Below are 13,130 nucleotides of genomic sequence, written 5' to 3' on the forward strand. Positions count from 1 at the left end.
AGCCACTCTCCTGGTCACATGGCCAGCAAGCCACCCACAATATAAACAAATTTTGCAGCCCTTCATTGACATACACCCACATATGCTATTCAATAGTTCTCAGAAATCAAAATTTATATCAATCTAATTTACAATTTGCAGAATTTATGTAGGATTATCATGCCTCACAAACTGGTGTGCTAGTGACAGTCGTCTGAAAAAAAATATGCTTGGTCCTTTAATGGTTGAAAGTAAGAGTAGCCACGAGTCTTCCTTGGCTGTATTTCATGGTATTTGTAAGAATGGGCTGAAGCAATTACAAACTTACTATGTTCTCAGTACAAAGTCAGTGGAATCCCAGCAGATCCAGAGCAACACAAAGCAATGTGAGCTGCTCTATTTCAGTATCATATTCTGTAAAAAGCATGTACTCCTTCATGCTAGTAGACAGATTCCATTTCCCCCAAGCAAAATTAAAATCCATCTATTTGCAGTCTGTTCAATTGCCCAGGCAATCCAGTTAACCTGGAGCCTGTAACTTGCTTGAAGCTGAATAATGGCCCTAGAGTAGTGGTTCCCAACCTTTTTTTGGCCATGCCCCACCTAAGCATCTCTAAAATCCTGAGGCCTCGCCCACACCCGTGACATACATTTCTTATTGTTCAAAAAATGAACTACTCACTCGGAGGAAGTTTAAAAGACCATTAACTAGGTTTAAAACAAGGTTCCTAGAGCCATCCATTCTGAAGAAACAAGTGCCTTCTCAGTATATTACTAATTGGTTATTGAGGCAAAGACTCATCTAGGGAGGAGAAGTGAGAAGTCATTCAATCTTTTTATTTATTTACTTATTGTCAAAACATGTACAAGATAATAGGTATGGTATAAACATAAACAAAAGCAAGTATATATAGGTAAATTTGGACAGTAGGGCTGGGATGGTAGGGACAATGTGCTCTTATGCACACACCTTACAGACCTTAGGAATGGGGTGAGGTCGACTGTAGAGTCGAAAGTTAAAGTTTTTGGGGTTTGGGGAAGAAACCACAGAGTCAGGTAGTGCATTCCAGGCATTGATCACTCTGTTGCTGAAGTTGTATTTTCTGCAGTCGAGTTTCGAGCGCTTTACATTGAGTTTGAATCTATTTTGTGCGTGTGTTGTTGTGGTTGAAGTTGAAGTATTCATTGACCGGTAGGACATTGTGGTAGATGATTTATCTGAACTCCAATTTCTGTCTTAAGAGATATACAATTAGATTGTTTGATTTATCCTTTATTTCTTTTTTTTTTACAAAAAAGGACCACCTCACTGAGGCAGAAATATTGATGGTGTCACCCTTAGTTACTGGATGCTGGGTGAACAGCCCACACAACTACATTCAGTGTTTTCTCAGTGTTTGTTCAGAATCAAGGTTTAAGCATCTTCACGTTCTGAATGGCTTTAACTGGATCTGCTTTGTGTGTCATGAAATGACCTTGAAGTTGGGCAGCACTGATTTTATCAGAGACAGAAAGGGCTTGTTTAGCAAATTGCTCAGCTACAGCAGTTGGCTGGTCCGGATAGAATCTCTGGAACATCTGTTTGAACTGCCACTCCGAACAATGCCCAATGTACTGTTTGAGGTCTACTCGGCCTGGGCGAATCAGGGCTGGATCCAGTCTGCAGGAAATGAAACAGTAACAAAGGAGCTCAGTAGAAGTTTAACCTTGCAAATACAGTGATCCCTCAATTTTCGCAGGTTCAAACTTCGCGAAACGGCTATACCACGGTTTTTCAAAAAATATTAATTAAAAAATACTCTGCGGTCTTTTTCCTGTACCACGGTTTTTTCCACCCGATAACGTCATACGTCATCACCAAGAGTCACTTCTCTCTCTTTCCTGTCATTCTCTGCTTCAATCATTTTCTCATTTCTCTTTTCTCCCCTTTTTTCTATCATTTTTCTCTACCTTCCACTCTCCCCCCTCTTGCTCTCTCTCTCTTTCTCACTCTCTCTCTCCCTCTCTCCTTTCTATCTCGCTCTGTCTGTTGCTCTCTCTCTGTGAGAATGCCTTCCCCGCCTCTCCTGCAGCCCCCTTGCTGACAGCTGGGACGAAAGCGCTCTCAGCTAAGGGACTGCAAGAGGGGCGGGGCGGGCATTCTCAAAGCGCTCAGAGCGGCTAGCAGCCGAATGAGGAGGACGAGAAGCCGTAGCCGCCAGCGCTGCTGCAGGAGGACCCGTGCCCCAAGAAAGCCGGTGAGAGGGGCGGATCAGGCGGGCGGGGGGTAGCGGTGAGGGGGCCGGAGGCGCTGGGGGGGCGTGGGCGGCTGACATTCAAAACAATCTTTGCCGGCCTCCGCACTTTCGTCGCTCCCCACCCCCAACTTCAAGCCCGGCTCCTTGCGCGGCCTTGGAAGAGGGTGCACGGGGGTAGTTTTTGGCTGTCCATAGCCAAAAATGGTGTTTTTACTTCCGCATCTCTACTTTGCGGAAATTCAACTTTCGCGGGCAGTCTGGGAATGCAACCCCCGCTAAAATCGAGGGATCACTGTATAGCTTCCCTCTTTATACGCGAGCCCAAAATACAGTGGTACCTCTACATACAAACTTAATTTGTTCCATGATTAGGTTCTTAAGTAGAAAAGTTTGTAAGAAGAAGCAATTTTTCCCATAGGAATCAATGTATAAACAAATAATGTGCGCGATTGGGGAAACCACAGGGAGAGTGGAGGCCTTGTTTCCTCCCAGGAGATTCCTAGAGAGACCCCACAGAAGCTCCTCCCTGCCTTTTCCGGCCCTGTTTCCTCCCAGGAGATTCCTAGAGAGACCCCAGAGAGGCTCCTCCCTGCCTTTTCCGGCCCTGTTTCCTCCCAGGAGATTCCTAGAGAGGCCCCACAGGCTTCTCTCTGCCTTTTCCGGCCCTGTTTCCTCCCAGGAGATTCCTAGAGAGGCCCCACGGAGGCTTCTCCCTGCCTTTTCCGGTTACAGTTTCAGAGGCTCGGATTCGTAAGTGGAAAATGGTTTGTGAATTAATAACTCCCACCTATCCCACTTTTGTGTATCAGTTCTAACCTGTCCACATAATTAGTAGTCATAAATACTAGTCTGGCTTCAGAAGACGCTACACCATCCAACGCATTGAGAAGGCCACTGAATGTTAAGCGTCCCATGCCCTGATATGCAGCAGGATCTGGAGAAAAAGCAACAGAAAACTATTCAGAAATATGGAGCAAAAGAAAATTAACAATATTATTAAAGACGTAAGTAAACATTACTACATTCTGCCTAGATATGGGAGCAGACTTACCCAACCAATTGGCTTTATAACTCCCATAATTCCTATTCCCACCACTCACTACCATAAGGGCAAAACCACCTTTTTTTCCTATCAAAGGCAGCATTCTTTCAAGGGTACCTGCATGTTACCTGCAGATAGAGTCAAGGGGTTACAAATACAGCACTAGCTAAGACTGACAAATTATTTCCTTTTCTCTCTCTTTTGCTATGCGAGAGGAGGCAGACAAATGTTATTGTTAAGTTCTGAACTGATTATTCTGAACATTGTTTTATCAGAGCAATCGTTACTCTGGAGTAGGCAAAAGTGGATGACTTGCAGCCCAATTCCTGATGTTGTAGTATTTGAGTCATCTTTCAATCATGGCTGCAAAAAACTGATGGTGTCATTTTCCAACCATGTTAGAAGTTGGAAACCAAGCAATTCATTGGAACACATACAAAATTAGCATTAGATATGTCATTAAAGGTAAATGTTCCCCTTGCACATATGTGCTAGTCTTTCCCAACTCGAGGGGGCAGTACTCATCTCTGTTTCAAAGCTGAGGAGCCAATGCTGTCCGAAGATCTCTCTGGTCAGGTGGCCGGCATGACTAAATGCCAAAGGCGCACAGAATGCTGTTTCCTTCCCATCAAAGGTGTTGCCTATTTTTCTATTTGCATTTTTTACGTGTTTTCGAACTCCTAGGCTGGCAGAAGCTGGGCCAAGTAACAGGAACTAATCCTGTAACACGGCGCTAGGGATCTGAACTGCTGAACTGCCAATCTTTTGATAGCAAGCTCAGCATTTTAGCCACTGAGCCACCACATCCCTTAGATATGTCACTATTAAAAGGCCAAAAAATCCACTATCCCACGCTTACATGCATATGTGGTGCTATTCTGGCCACTTTATTATTATTATTATTTATTAGATTTGTATGCTGCCCCTCTCCGTAGACTCGGGGCGGCTCACAACAATAACAAGAACAATGTAAGAACAAATCTAATAATTTAAAAAACGCTAAAAAACCCATTATTAAAAGCAAACATACCATGTATAAACTGTATAGGCCTGGGGGAGATGTCTCAATTCCCCCATGCCTGACGGCAGAGAAGGGTCTTAAGAACTTTACGAAAGGCAAGGAAGGTGGGGGCAGTTCTAATCTCCGGGGGGAGCTGGTTCCAGAGGGTTGGGGCCGCCACAGAGAAGGCTCTTCTCCTGGGTCCCGCCCTCACCCCTGGAAAAATGCTAAATGCAGCCCTTGGGCATGAGAGGGTGGCTTACTCCAAGAACTAAAGGAAAACTGCTCCAAAAAGGCATTTCATACGACATCTCCATGGTGCAGTGATTCTGTGACGTATGCAAAGTTAGGCTCCATCTGGAATGAAAGAGTGAGATAATCTGGAATAGGAAACAAGAAGGATCATGTGTTCCTCACTCACTTTCAGCCGCAACGTCCCGACTGACGAAGGCCGCATCTATGTCTTCCAAGAGAATAATGCTCTGTTGTGGAGCTACACTCAGCAAATGATTGAGGCGATCATCTGAGAGACTTCGATCACTCAGGCTCAGAAGACAGATGCTGTACTGCAATTCTCCAGCCAGGGCTGTGCTGTAATAGGTAGAAGTTCATGACAGAATGTAAACACACAAGAAAAAAAGGGGGTTGAAAACAGGGGAGGAAAGTTGAGCTGCAAGTCCCTCTCAAAATTAAGACACTTGTTTGCTCCAGATCTGTGTAGATCTGAGTTCACACACATCAAAGCACCATGGTAAATTTCTAAATTAGCCCAAACCACTGTTGAATAAAAAGGTTCAGAATAAAAAGATATTACCTAGAATAGCACAATCAACTTGACTCTTAAGAAAATCTATTGTGATAAAAGTTTTGTTTAGAATCAGATTCTCTTGAGAATGATATCTTTTTTCCCCCAGGAACATTACCGCTCTATTACTTCTTGTATTCTTGAGGTATCGTCTATGTACTATATCAGTGATGGCAAAACTTTTTCGGCTTGGGTGCGCATATACCCACAACCATATGCAATGCGCACAATCCCTGCACTGACTGCCCCCACCCCGTATGCGGACAGGCCTGACTGAAGCCTCTGAACTCCCAGTAGGCCCGCTGGGCTGTTTTTCACTCTCCCCAGGGCTCAGGAAAGCCTCCTGAAGCCTGGGGAGAGTGAAAAATGGGCCAACTGGAAGTTTGGAAATGAACTTCTGTTTGGCCTGCTGTCCCATTTTTCGACATCCTCGGGCTTCAGGAGGTTTCCTGAACCCTGGAGAGAGCGAAAACAGCTCAAAAGAAGTCCAAAAACAGCTGACAAAAACATGCATGCTGGAGATGACATAGGACAAAGCCTCACATGCTCTCAGATATGGCTCTGCATGACACCTGTGGCTATATTCTCTCTAGAATGGCTTTTATCATCACTTCCAAGAAGAGATATTCTACAGGTGAATCCACTTGGAGAAGTTAAAAAGAGCAACTTCTAACTTGCAATAGGTTGAACCAAACACATTTTTGATCCATTTAATGTAGCTGGATATAACTCAGCTTGCAGGGAAAGAGGCGATAAGTATCTAAATTGCATGAACAATTCTGCCCCAAATATCACAAACACTAAGTTAAGAAGCCCTTATCATCTTGCTCCCTGCTGAAAGACCATTTCTAAATCTACAAAAGTAATTTATCACATCACTTTTATGCCCTGAATTTGTAAAACTTACTTCCCAATACAATACAGCTGACTGTCATTAATTTGGCCTTTTAAAAGATCCTAAAACACGCTTCTGTTCTAATTGGTCTACTAATGATTAATTATTAATTTAAAATAATTTTTAAAAATAAAAATTACAATTTAAAATGACAGTTGACAATGTAAGTCCATTCAAATACACTTTGAGATAATTTAGAATCAAATCAAATCTGTTCCAATTACACATTGGCATACAATATTCTCAAGCACTGCTAAATAAAGATGGGGAGAAGGGAGAGTTTTTGAGAACAGGTTCAGTATCAAGACTGCAGAGAGCCCACACTTACATGAAACTGCTCTTGCCACAACCTGGGGGCCCATACAGTAGGTATCCTCTCCGATAAGGTATTCCTGTGGAGAAAAGAACTAATTATTTATTTTTATTTTTTCCAATACACAATGAAGGTTTTAGTGGGTATATATATATATATACACACACACACACAGTAAAATACATGATGAAGGTTATAGAGGAGATACTCATAGTAAAATATATCTAAGAAAGAATAGAAAAGATATAGTAATAGAACATATCAATGAAAGAATAGAAGAAGAGATATAGGAATAGAAGAAAGGTATAGGAGATATAGGAGAGCAATAGGACAGGGGACGGAAGGCACTCTAGTGCACTTGTACTCGCCCCTTACTGACCTCTTAGGAATCTGGATAGGTCAACCATAGATAATCTAAGGGTAAATTGTTGGGGGTTTGGGGATGACATATGGAGTCCGGTAATGAGTTCCACGCTTCGACAACTCGGTTACTGAAGTCATATTTTTTACAGTCAAGTTTGGAGCAGTTAATATTAACTTTAAATCTGTTGTGTGCTCTTGTGTTGTTGTGGTTGAAGCTGAAGTAGTCGCCGACAGGCAGGACGTTGCAGCATATGATCTTGTGGGCAATACTTAGACCTTGTTTAATTAGAAGACATCATTCAATTATCCAACTTCCTATTTTATGAGTTATAACCACTATGCTTTAAAAGTACAAAAACTTCCAAATGTAGTTTTGGAAGATATCATTTTTGGAGAGAATTCTATTACTGTAAATGCATAAGATTGATTTACACTTCACAGAAAGCACAAATAATTGTGAATGAATTGTGAACTAACAAAACCTTTTGAGATACAAAAAGGGACAAGACTGGGAATCCTGTTGTCTCCTCTCCTTTAGTTCTTGAAACACTGAATACAGATACAAGACAAGATGAGAGAATAGGCTCTGTTTGGTATCAAATACATCCTGATATAAAGGAGAATCAATGCATGCTGTCATCTACTGCAGTGTTTCCCAACCTTGGCAACTTGAAGATATCTGGACTTCAACTCCCAGAATTCCCCATCCAGCATTCGCTGGCTGGGGAATTCTGGGAGTTGAAGTCCAGATATCTTCAAGTTGCCAAGGTTGGGAAACACTGATCTACTGTAACTGCCAGCCTCAGAAATGCACTCACCTCGATCAATGTACCACTTGGGGTTATCAATGAACTCTTTCACATCTTGCACAATCCTCTCTGATATACCTTTGTCAAACACTACAGAGGTGAGCGGGCGCTGTCGTCGTGGGAAACCAAATGGCCGCCATTCAGCAGCCATGGCTGTATACATCACTGTTTTGCCTTCTTGCTGTTTCAGAGCCAATTCCTTGGCTGAAGAGAAAGTAAAATGTTGATTATACAAAATATCTGGTTATAAAGTGGAAGGAGGACAAGACAAAGCAGAATAAATATCCCCATCCCTAGATACAACAAAGGGATCGAAATGCCACGGAGAAAAGATTGTCTGTTTAGACATGATGTCCAAATCTGGCTGGTTTGGAACTTTGAGCAATATTCCATCCAGGGTGGAGTTTGGGGTGCTAACGTACCTTCTTGCAGGATGTTGAAAAAAACATCTCTTTTATTGCCAATTGCTGTAAACGTGACAGACTCCCAAGGAGTGCCTGTGTGGAGATCAATCATCTGATTCTCCCGGTTCCGTTCTATACGGATCCACTTCTTTTGATACCTGAAAGCAGAGCAAGGAGCACCTGAGCAGGAAAACCTTTTCTGGACTTCCACCTCCAGAAACAGCCTTTTCCATGTCTATTCATCTGTAATCAGACAAGAGTTAACCTAAGATTTACCCTATTTTTGGAGTATAAGATGCAGCTTAGTTCTGGGGGAAAAATCTGCCTATCACGTATTCATCTGGCTAGCATCCTTAGTCTGGTTTGGTTCAGCACATTATTTTATCCCCTGGTTAAGGGCTTTTAAAAAAAACCTTCTTCTGGAGAGAGTAGCAATGAAAAAAATCCTGCAAAGGCTTAGGGCTTTTCCCGAGAGTAGCAATGAAAAAGTCTGCAAGCTGGTAAGAGCAGGGAAGATCGCCTCATTAGGGCTGAAAAAAAAAGCTTTGAAAAAGCTACATTCAGAGTATAGGGATGCACTCAAATTTTAAGCCTCTTTGCAAGTGTGTATGTTATACAGTGTTCCCTCAATTTTCGCGGGTTCGAACTTCGCGAAAAATCTATACCATGGTTTAAAAAAAATATTAATTAAAAAATACTTCGTGGTTTTTTCCCCTATGCCACGGTTTTTCCCGCCTGATGACGTCATATGTCATCACCAAACTTTCGTCTGCCTTTAATAAATATTTTTTTTAATAAACTTTAATAAAGAAACATGGTGAGTAATAATCTAAATGATTGCTAAGGGAATGGGAAATTGCAGTTTAGGGGTTTAAAGTGTTAAGGGGAAGGCTTGTGATACTGTTCATAGCCAAAAATAGTGTATTTACTTCCGCATCTCTACTTTGTGGAAATTCGACTTTCGCGGGCGGTCTCGGAACGCATCCCCCGTGAAAATCGAGGGAACACTGTACTCCAAAAAGCACAGCGTTATATAAGTTCTATTATATATTAATAGAATATATATATTCAATTTTGGCCAACCAAAAAATATAATGAAGAGATAACAACACAAGGAAATCTCATTTGTGACTACCCTTTCTCCCAACCTACAAACTTAAAAATTTCTCCTCATCTAGAAATATTTGGGTTTTGCTTTTTGCCATTTTTTGGGGGGTCTGAATTTCCCTTTTTGCTGTTTACTCGTGTCATATAGCTCATGTTCCTCAGGACTTCGGAGTCTTCGGAGAGGGGTGGCATACAAATCTAATAAATTATTATTATTATTATTATTATTATTATTATTATTATTATTGTTATTATTATTACTTTCCCCAGCCTTCTGAAAAAGGAAAAAAGAAAATAGAAATGTGTTCTGTGTGTTTTCTTCTGCTCATGTAACAATATAGACTACAGCAGTGCAATTATAAGGTAAGGAAAAACTACCCATCCAATCAGTTCTGCTTATTTAAAACATCTCTATTCCATTACTGAAATAGCTGAACATAATGAGAAATAAAACTATATGTACATAATGCAAACCATAAAATTGTGAAAAAAGAGATTTAGATATTAAAATAACCAAACAGCATTTTAAAATACTTTACAATATCCCAAGTTACCTAACATTGTTCTGTATAATCACCCTCTGAATTGGAGGAGTAAAAAACAGATCTAATTGTTATTGTATGCTTGTTTGCTGAAAATCAAATCAGCTTACAAAAACATTCAGTGATTTAGCTGATACTGGTTAATCTTAAAAGACAAACAAAGTTGAACTAGTTAATAGTTAAATCAATTCCTATTGATTAATCGGAAAATAAAAATAGAAATGAAATACTGGAACTAATTAATGGAAATAAAATAATTAAAAGCACTGTGGAATAAGGCAATAGCATGATTGCTTTAAAAAATCCCTGCACAGATGCACCCACAAAGTCATAAGGATTTAAGCTCGGCTCAAGGGAGATTTTATCTTACCTTTAAATCCTAGAGTTCAATGGGATTTATTCTTAAATATGGAGGCATGAGAGTATAGAATAAAAACATGTTTCAAAAATAAGACAGTTGCTGAAACAAACATTTAGCCACACCGTTGCAAATCACTGGCATAATAACTATCCTTTTGGGTTTCAGCAGAATACAAAATTGCTCTATCCATTCTATACTCCTGCACATGCATTTTGTTGTTTTCTTGATCTTTGCCTATTTTGCAATTTTAGAAATTGAAGTTCAGAAGGTAGACATTTAAATTTACTTTCTTCTGTTAGTTGTGCACTGCAAATTCCTGCTTATTGCCATAGAGGTATTTGGGAGTTATTGCAAAATACAGTACATCTATTCATGTTCACAAAGTTCCCACTACTTCCAGTCTGGAGATATTTCGCAGTTCTCCCTTACCAAATGAAATGATTCCCAGGGCTGGGAATAAAGTCAAATTTTGTACTGACGCGGCCACTCTCGTGTTGCAGGTAAGAGGTCTCCACGCTCAGGTGCTGGGTGTGCTTAGCATGGTGAGATATCCAGTTCAACAGCCACTGGTAGCTCTTGTCCCTGCCTGGTACTTCCAGGGTGATCATATAATGCCGCTTGAAAACCATCATGCCAACCTGGGCCCCCTTACGTGCCAAGGCCAAGGCTGTGCCCACACCAACTAAACCAAAGCCTGCCCCAAAATATGGATTGTCCTTCAGGGCGAAGAGAAAGTCAGAAAAAGGCATTGTGCGAGGGAGGAGCAAATAATGCCAAAGTTAAATAATCATTTGGTGCGGCATTTCTTTTAAAGCCTGAAAAATAAAAGAAAGCAGTTAAACCCCTGAACAAACACACAACCTCCCCCCTTCAAAGGCACAAACAGCTTGCATCAAATACACCTGATATTTTCCAGTGTCTAGATGGCAGATGGCTCCCCAGCTGGTATGCAATTTATTTTAGCCTACTGCAGTTACTTAGCAAACTAAACTCAGAAATCCAAGAGAACTTGGGTCTCTAGTTGCCTATAGAAAAAGAAAGCTGTATAGATTCCCGCAACCATCCTTCACTTCGTAAAATAAGTCAGGGAGAATCTCTTTGGATTTTTAGGCTTAAAAAGTGGATCATTTGTTTCCCCTCCGTTTTCCTCTCACTCCCCCCACTTCTATCCCCCCCTCTCTCTACTGGAGAAAGATGCAGCTTCATGCAGATCAAAGGAACGAGAAATCTGTCCTCTCTCTTACTGCAAACAGGAGCCTGAGAAAATCCCACTTCCCAGGATCAGAATACTGATGCAGACACATTATCTCCCACTTGCCCTTCTTTGAGTGACCTTCCCCCCCCCCACTCCTTTCAATCAGTGCCTCCCTCTCACTTCTGTGGTTCCACCTAATCGGAAGAGGTTACCCTTCACTCTCTTGTCCCAAAGCTGCTTACTCCCCCCCAAGAGATAAAATGGACTTTCTTGAAGACGTTTCACTTCTCACCCAAGAAGCTTCTAGGATAAGAAGCAAAATGCCTCCAAAGAAGGAAAAAAACCCATATTCCAGGTGTCTTTTGAAAAGAAAGAAAAAAGAAAAAGCACCTTTGGGACAACCATGACGCTGAACGACTGAGAATCTCCAATAGCCCTTCACACTCTTGTTCCTACCGAGATAGTTCTGTGGCATGCAAAGCCTCCGTTTTATAGAACAGTTGCTTCTCAGCCTCGATCTTTTAAGGCGTCTGGACCAAGCTCACCTGTCTGGAACCCGCACTGCGTATCAAACATTAATACAACCGAGAGTCCAGAAGTATTTCACAAGAAGAACTCTTCACTCCTCTGCTCGCAACAAAATACCTTATCCACCAGACTTTAAATACTGGGATTAGACAATTTACAACTACGTCGCCCCTCTAATGTGATCTAAATGTAGTTCATAAAATCATATACCAAAATGCCCTTCCTGTTAATGACTACTTCACCTTCAACCGCAGCAATACACAAGCATACAATGGATTCAAACTCAATATAAACCGCTGGAAACTGGATTGCAGAAAATATGACTTCAACAAGAGTGATCGCGACCTAAGCATGGCCCATAAACTCATCTGCTACAATGTCCTTCCTGTCAACACTACTTCAGCTTCAACCACAACATCACACGGGCACACAACAGATACAAACTTAAAGTAAACCGCTCTAAACTCGACTGCAGGAAATACGACTTTAGTAATTGAGTACTTGATGCATGAAACTCACTACCAGACTCTGTAGTGTCATCAGCTAACCCCCAAAACTTTACCCTTAGACCCGTGTTTCCCAACCTTGGCATTCGCTGGCTGGGGAATTCTGGGAGTTGAAGTCCAAATATCTTCAAGTTGCCACGGTTGGGAAACACTGGTGTAAGGGGCATGCATAAGAGCATCATCATGCCTACCGTCCCTATCCTATTGTCCTCTTTTATCGTTACTTTTTCCTTATGTTTATACAAACTACTACTATCCTATACATGTTTGACAAATAAAATAAATGAATAAAAATAAATAAATACATTCCCAGAATCCCCCATCAGTTTGGCACTTGAAGGTGACCGTTCTTTAAAAAGCTCCTGAGGTTTGACACAACGGTTTAAAAATTAAAATAAAAAATAAAAAAACGGGAAAGGAGCCATTTACTCGACAGGCACAGTGGAACCACTTCGGAGCAAGGGTGCCCCCCCAGCCCCCAACCCCCCGCGCCATGAGTCTTGTGGAAGCGGCGGAGGAGCGCACGAGCTCCTTCAAGCTGGCGCGAGCGAAGGGCGTGAGCACGTGGGCGCTCGCGGGCTGCTCGCGTGGAACCATCTCCTCCCCCGCTCCGCCAAGGTTGGGGAAATTCTGCTCTGGAGTCAAACCCTTTACAATAAAACATGACTAGAAAGCAGAGGTTCGTTGTGATTTAAAGACCAGGATGGGTGACTCTATAATTTTCTCTAGCTCTATGTTCTCTCTCCCATCTTCCGGGAACATAAGAATGGCTGGCTACTTTCTATGAAATAACCCTACGCTCTATGGTATCTGTGAAAGCGTTATGTCCTATACTGTATATCACGACCTTAGCCGCAGGCGAGTCCGAATATCGAGATTTAGATTCGAGAGAGGACCAGTTCTACACCGCCGCAACCACCGCCCGCCCCCACTTTGCTTTTAAGTTCAGGGCAACCTACCCGCGCAGCGGTGATAGGAAGACGCTCTACGCGCCTCGTCTGTGGCGACGTCTCCGAGAAGCCTGCGTCAAAGGTTAACCATAGA

General features: G+C 41.9%; 1 protein-coding gene and 1 long non-coding RNA gene across 9 annotated transcripts; one reads left to right on the plus strand and one right to left on the minus strand.

Moving 5' to 3' along the window:
* Positions 1–785: 785 nt before the first annotated feature.
* LOC139154578 (uncharacterized) lies at positions 786–1,795 on the plus strand. The gene is made up of 2 exons (XR_011556933.1): positions 786–1,678; positions 1,719–1,795. It is a non-coding gene; the product is annotated as an uncharacterized lncRNA (long non-coding RNA).
* Positions 1,237–13,118, minus strand: BCS1L (BCS1 homolog, ubiquinol-cytochrome c reductase complex chaperone). Of its 8 annotated transcripts, none has more exons than XM_070729267.1 (8): positions 13,046–13,118; positions 10,287–10,672; positions 7,866–8,005; positions 7,453–7,647; positions 6,287–6,350; positions 4,680–4,849; positions 3,033–3,150; positions 1,237–1,639 (listed from the first exon to the last, which is right to left on the minus strand). In XM_070729267.1, exons 2-8 carry the CDS (start codon positions 10,604–10,606, stop codon positions 1,387–1,389), a joined length of 1,260 nt encoding a protein of 419 aa, XP_070585368.1. In that variant the 5' UTR covers positions 10,607–10,672; positions 13,046–13,118; the 3' UTR covers positions 1,237–1,386. The 8 variants fall into 8 exon arrangements, with proteins under 8 accessions (XP_070585368.1, XP_070585421.1, XP_070585376.1 ...); XM_070729320.1 differs by having other exon boundaries at positions 9,867–10,672; positions 13,046–13,086; XM_070729275.1 differs by having other exon boundaries at positions 12,934–13,047.
* Between the last annotated feature and the right edge of the window lie 12 nt (positions 13,119–13,130).

Source organism: Erythrolamprus reginae, chromosome 1, assembly GCF_031021105.1.
Source record: "Erythrolamprus reginae isolate rEryReg1 chromosome 1, rEryReg1.hap1, whole genome shotgun sequence".
In the NCBI taxonomy this organism is placed as follows: Eukaryota; Metazoa; Chordata; class Lepidosauria; order Squamata; family Dipsadidae; genus Erythrolamprus; species Erythrolamprus reginae.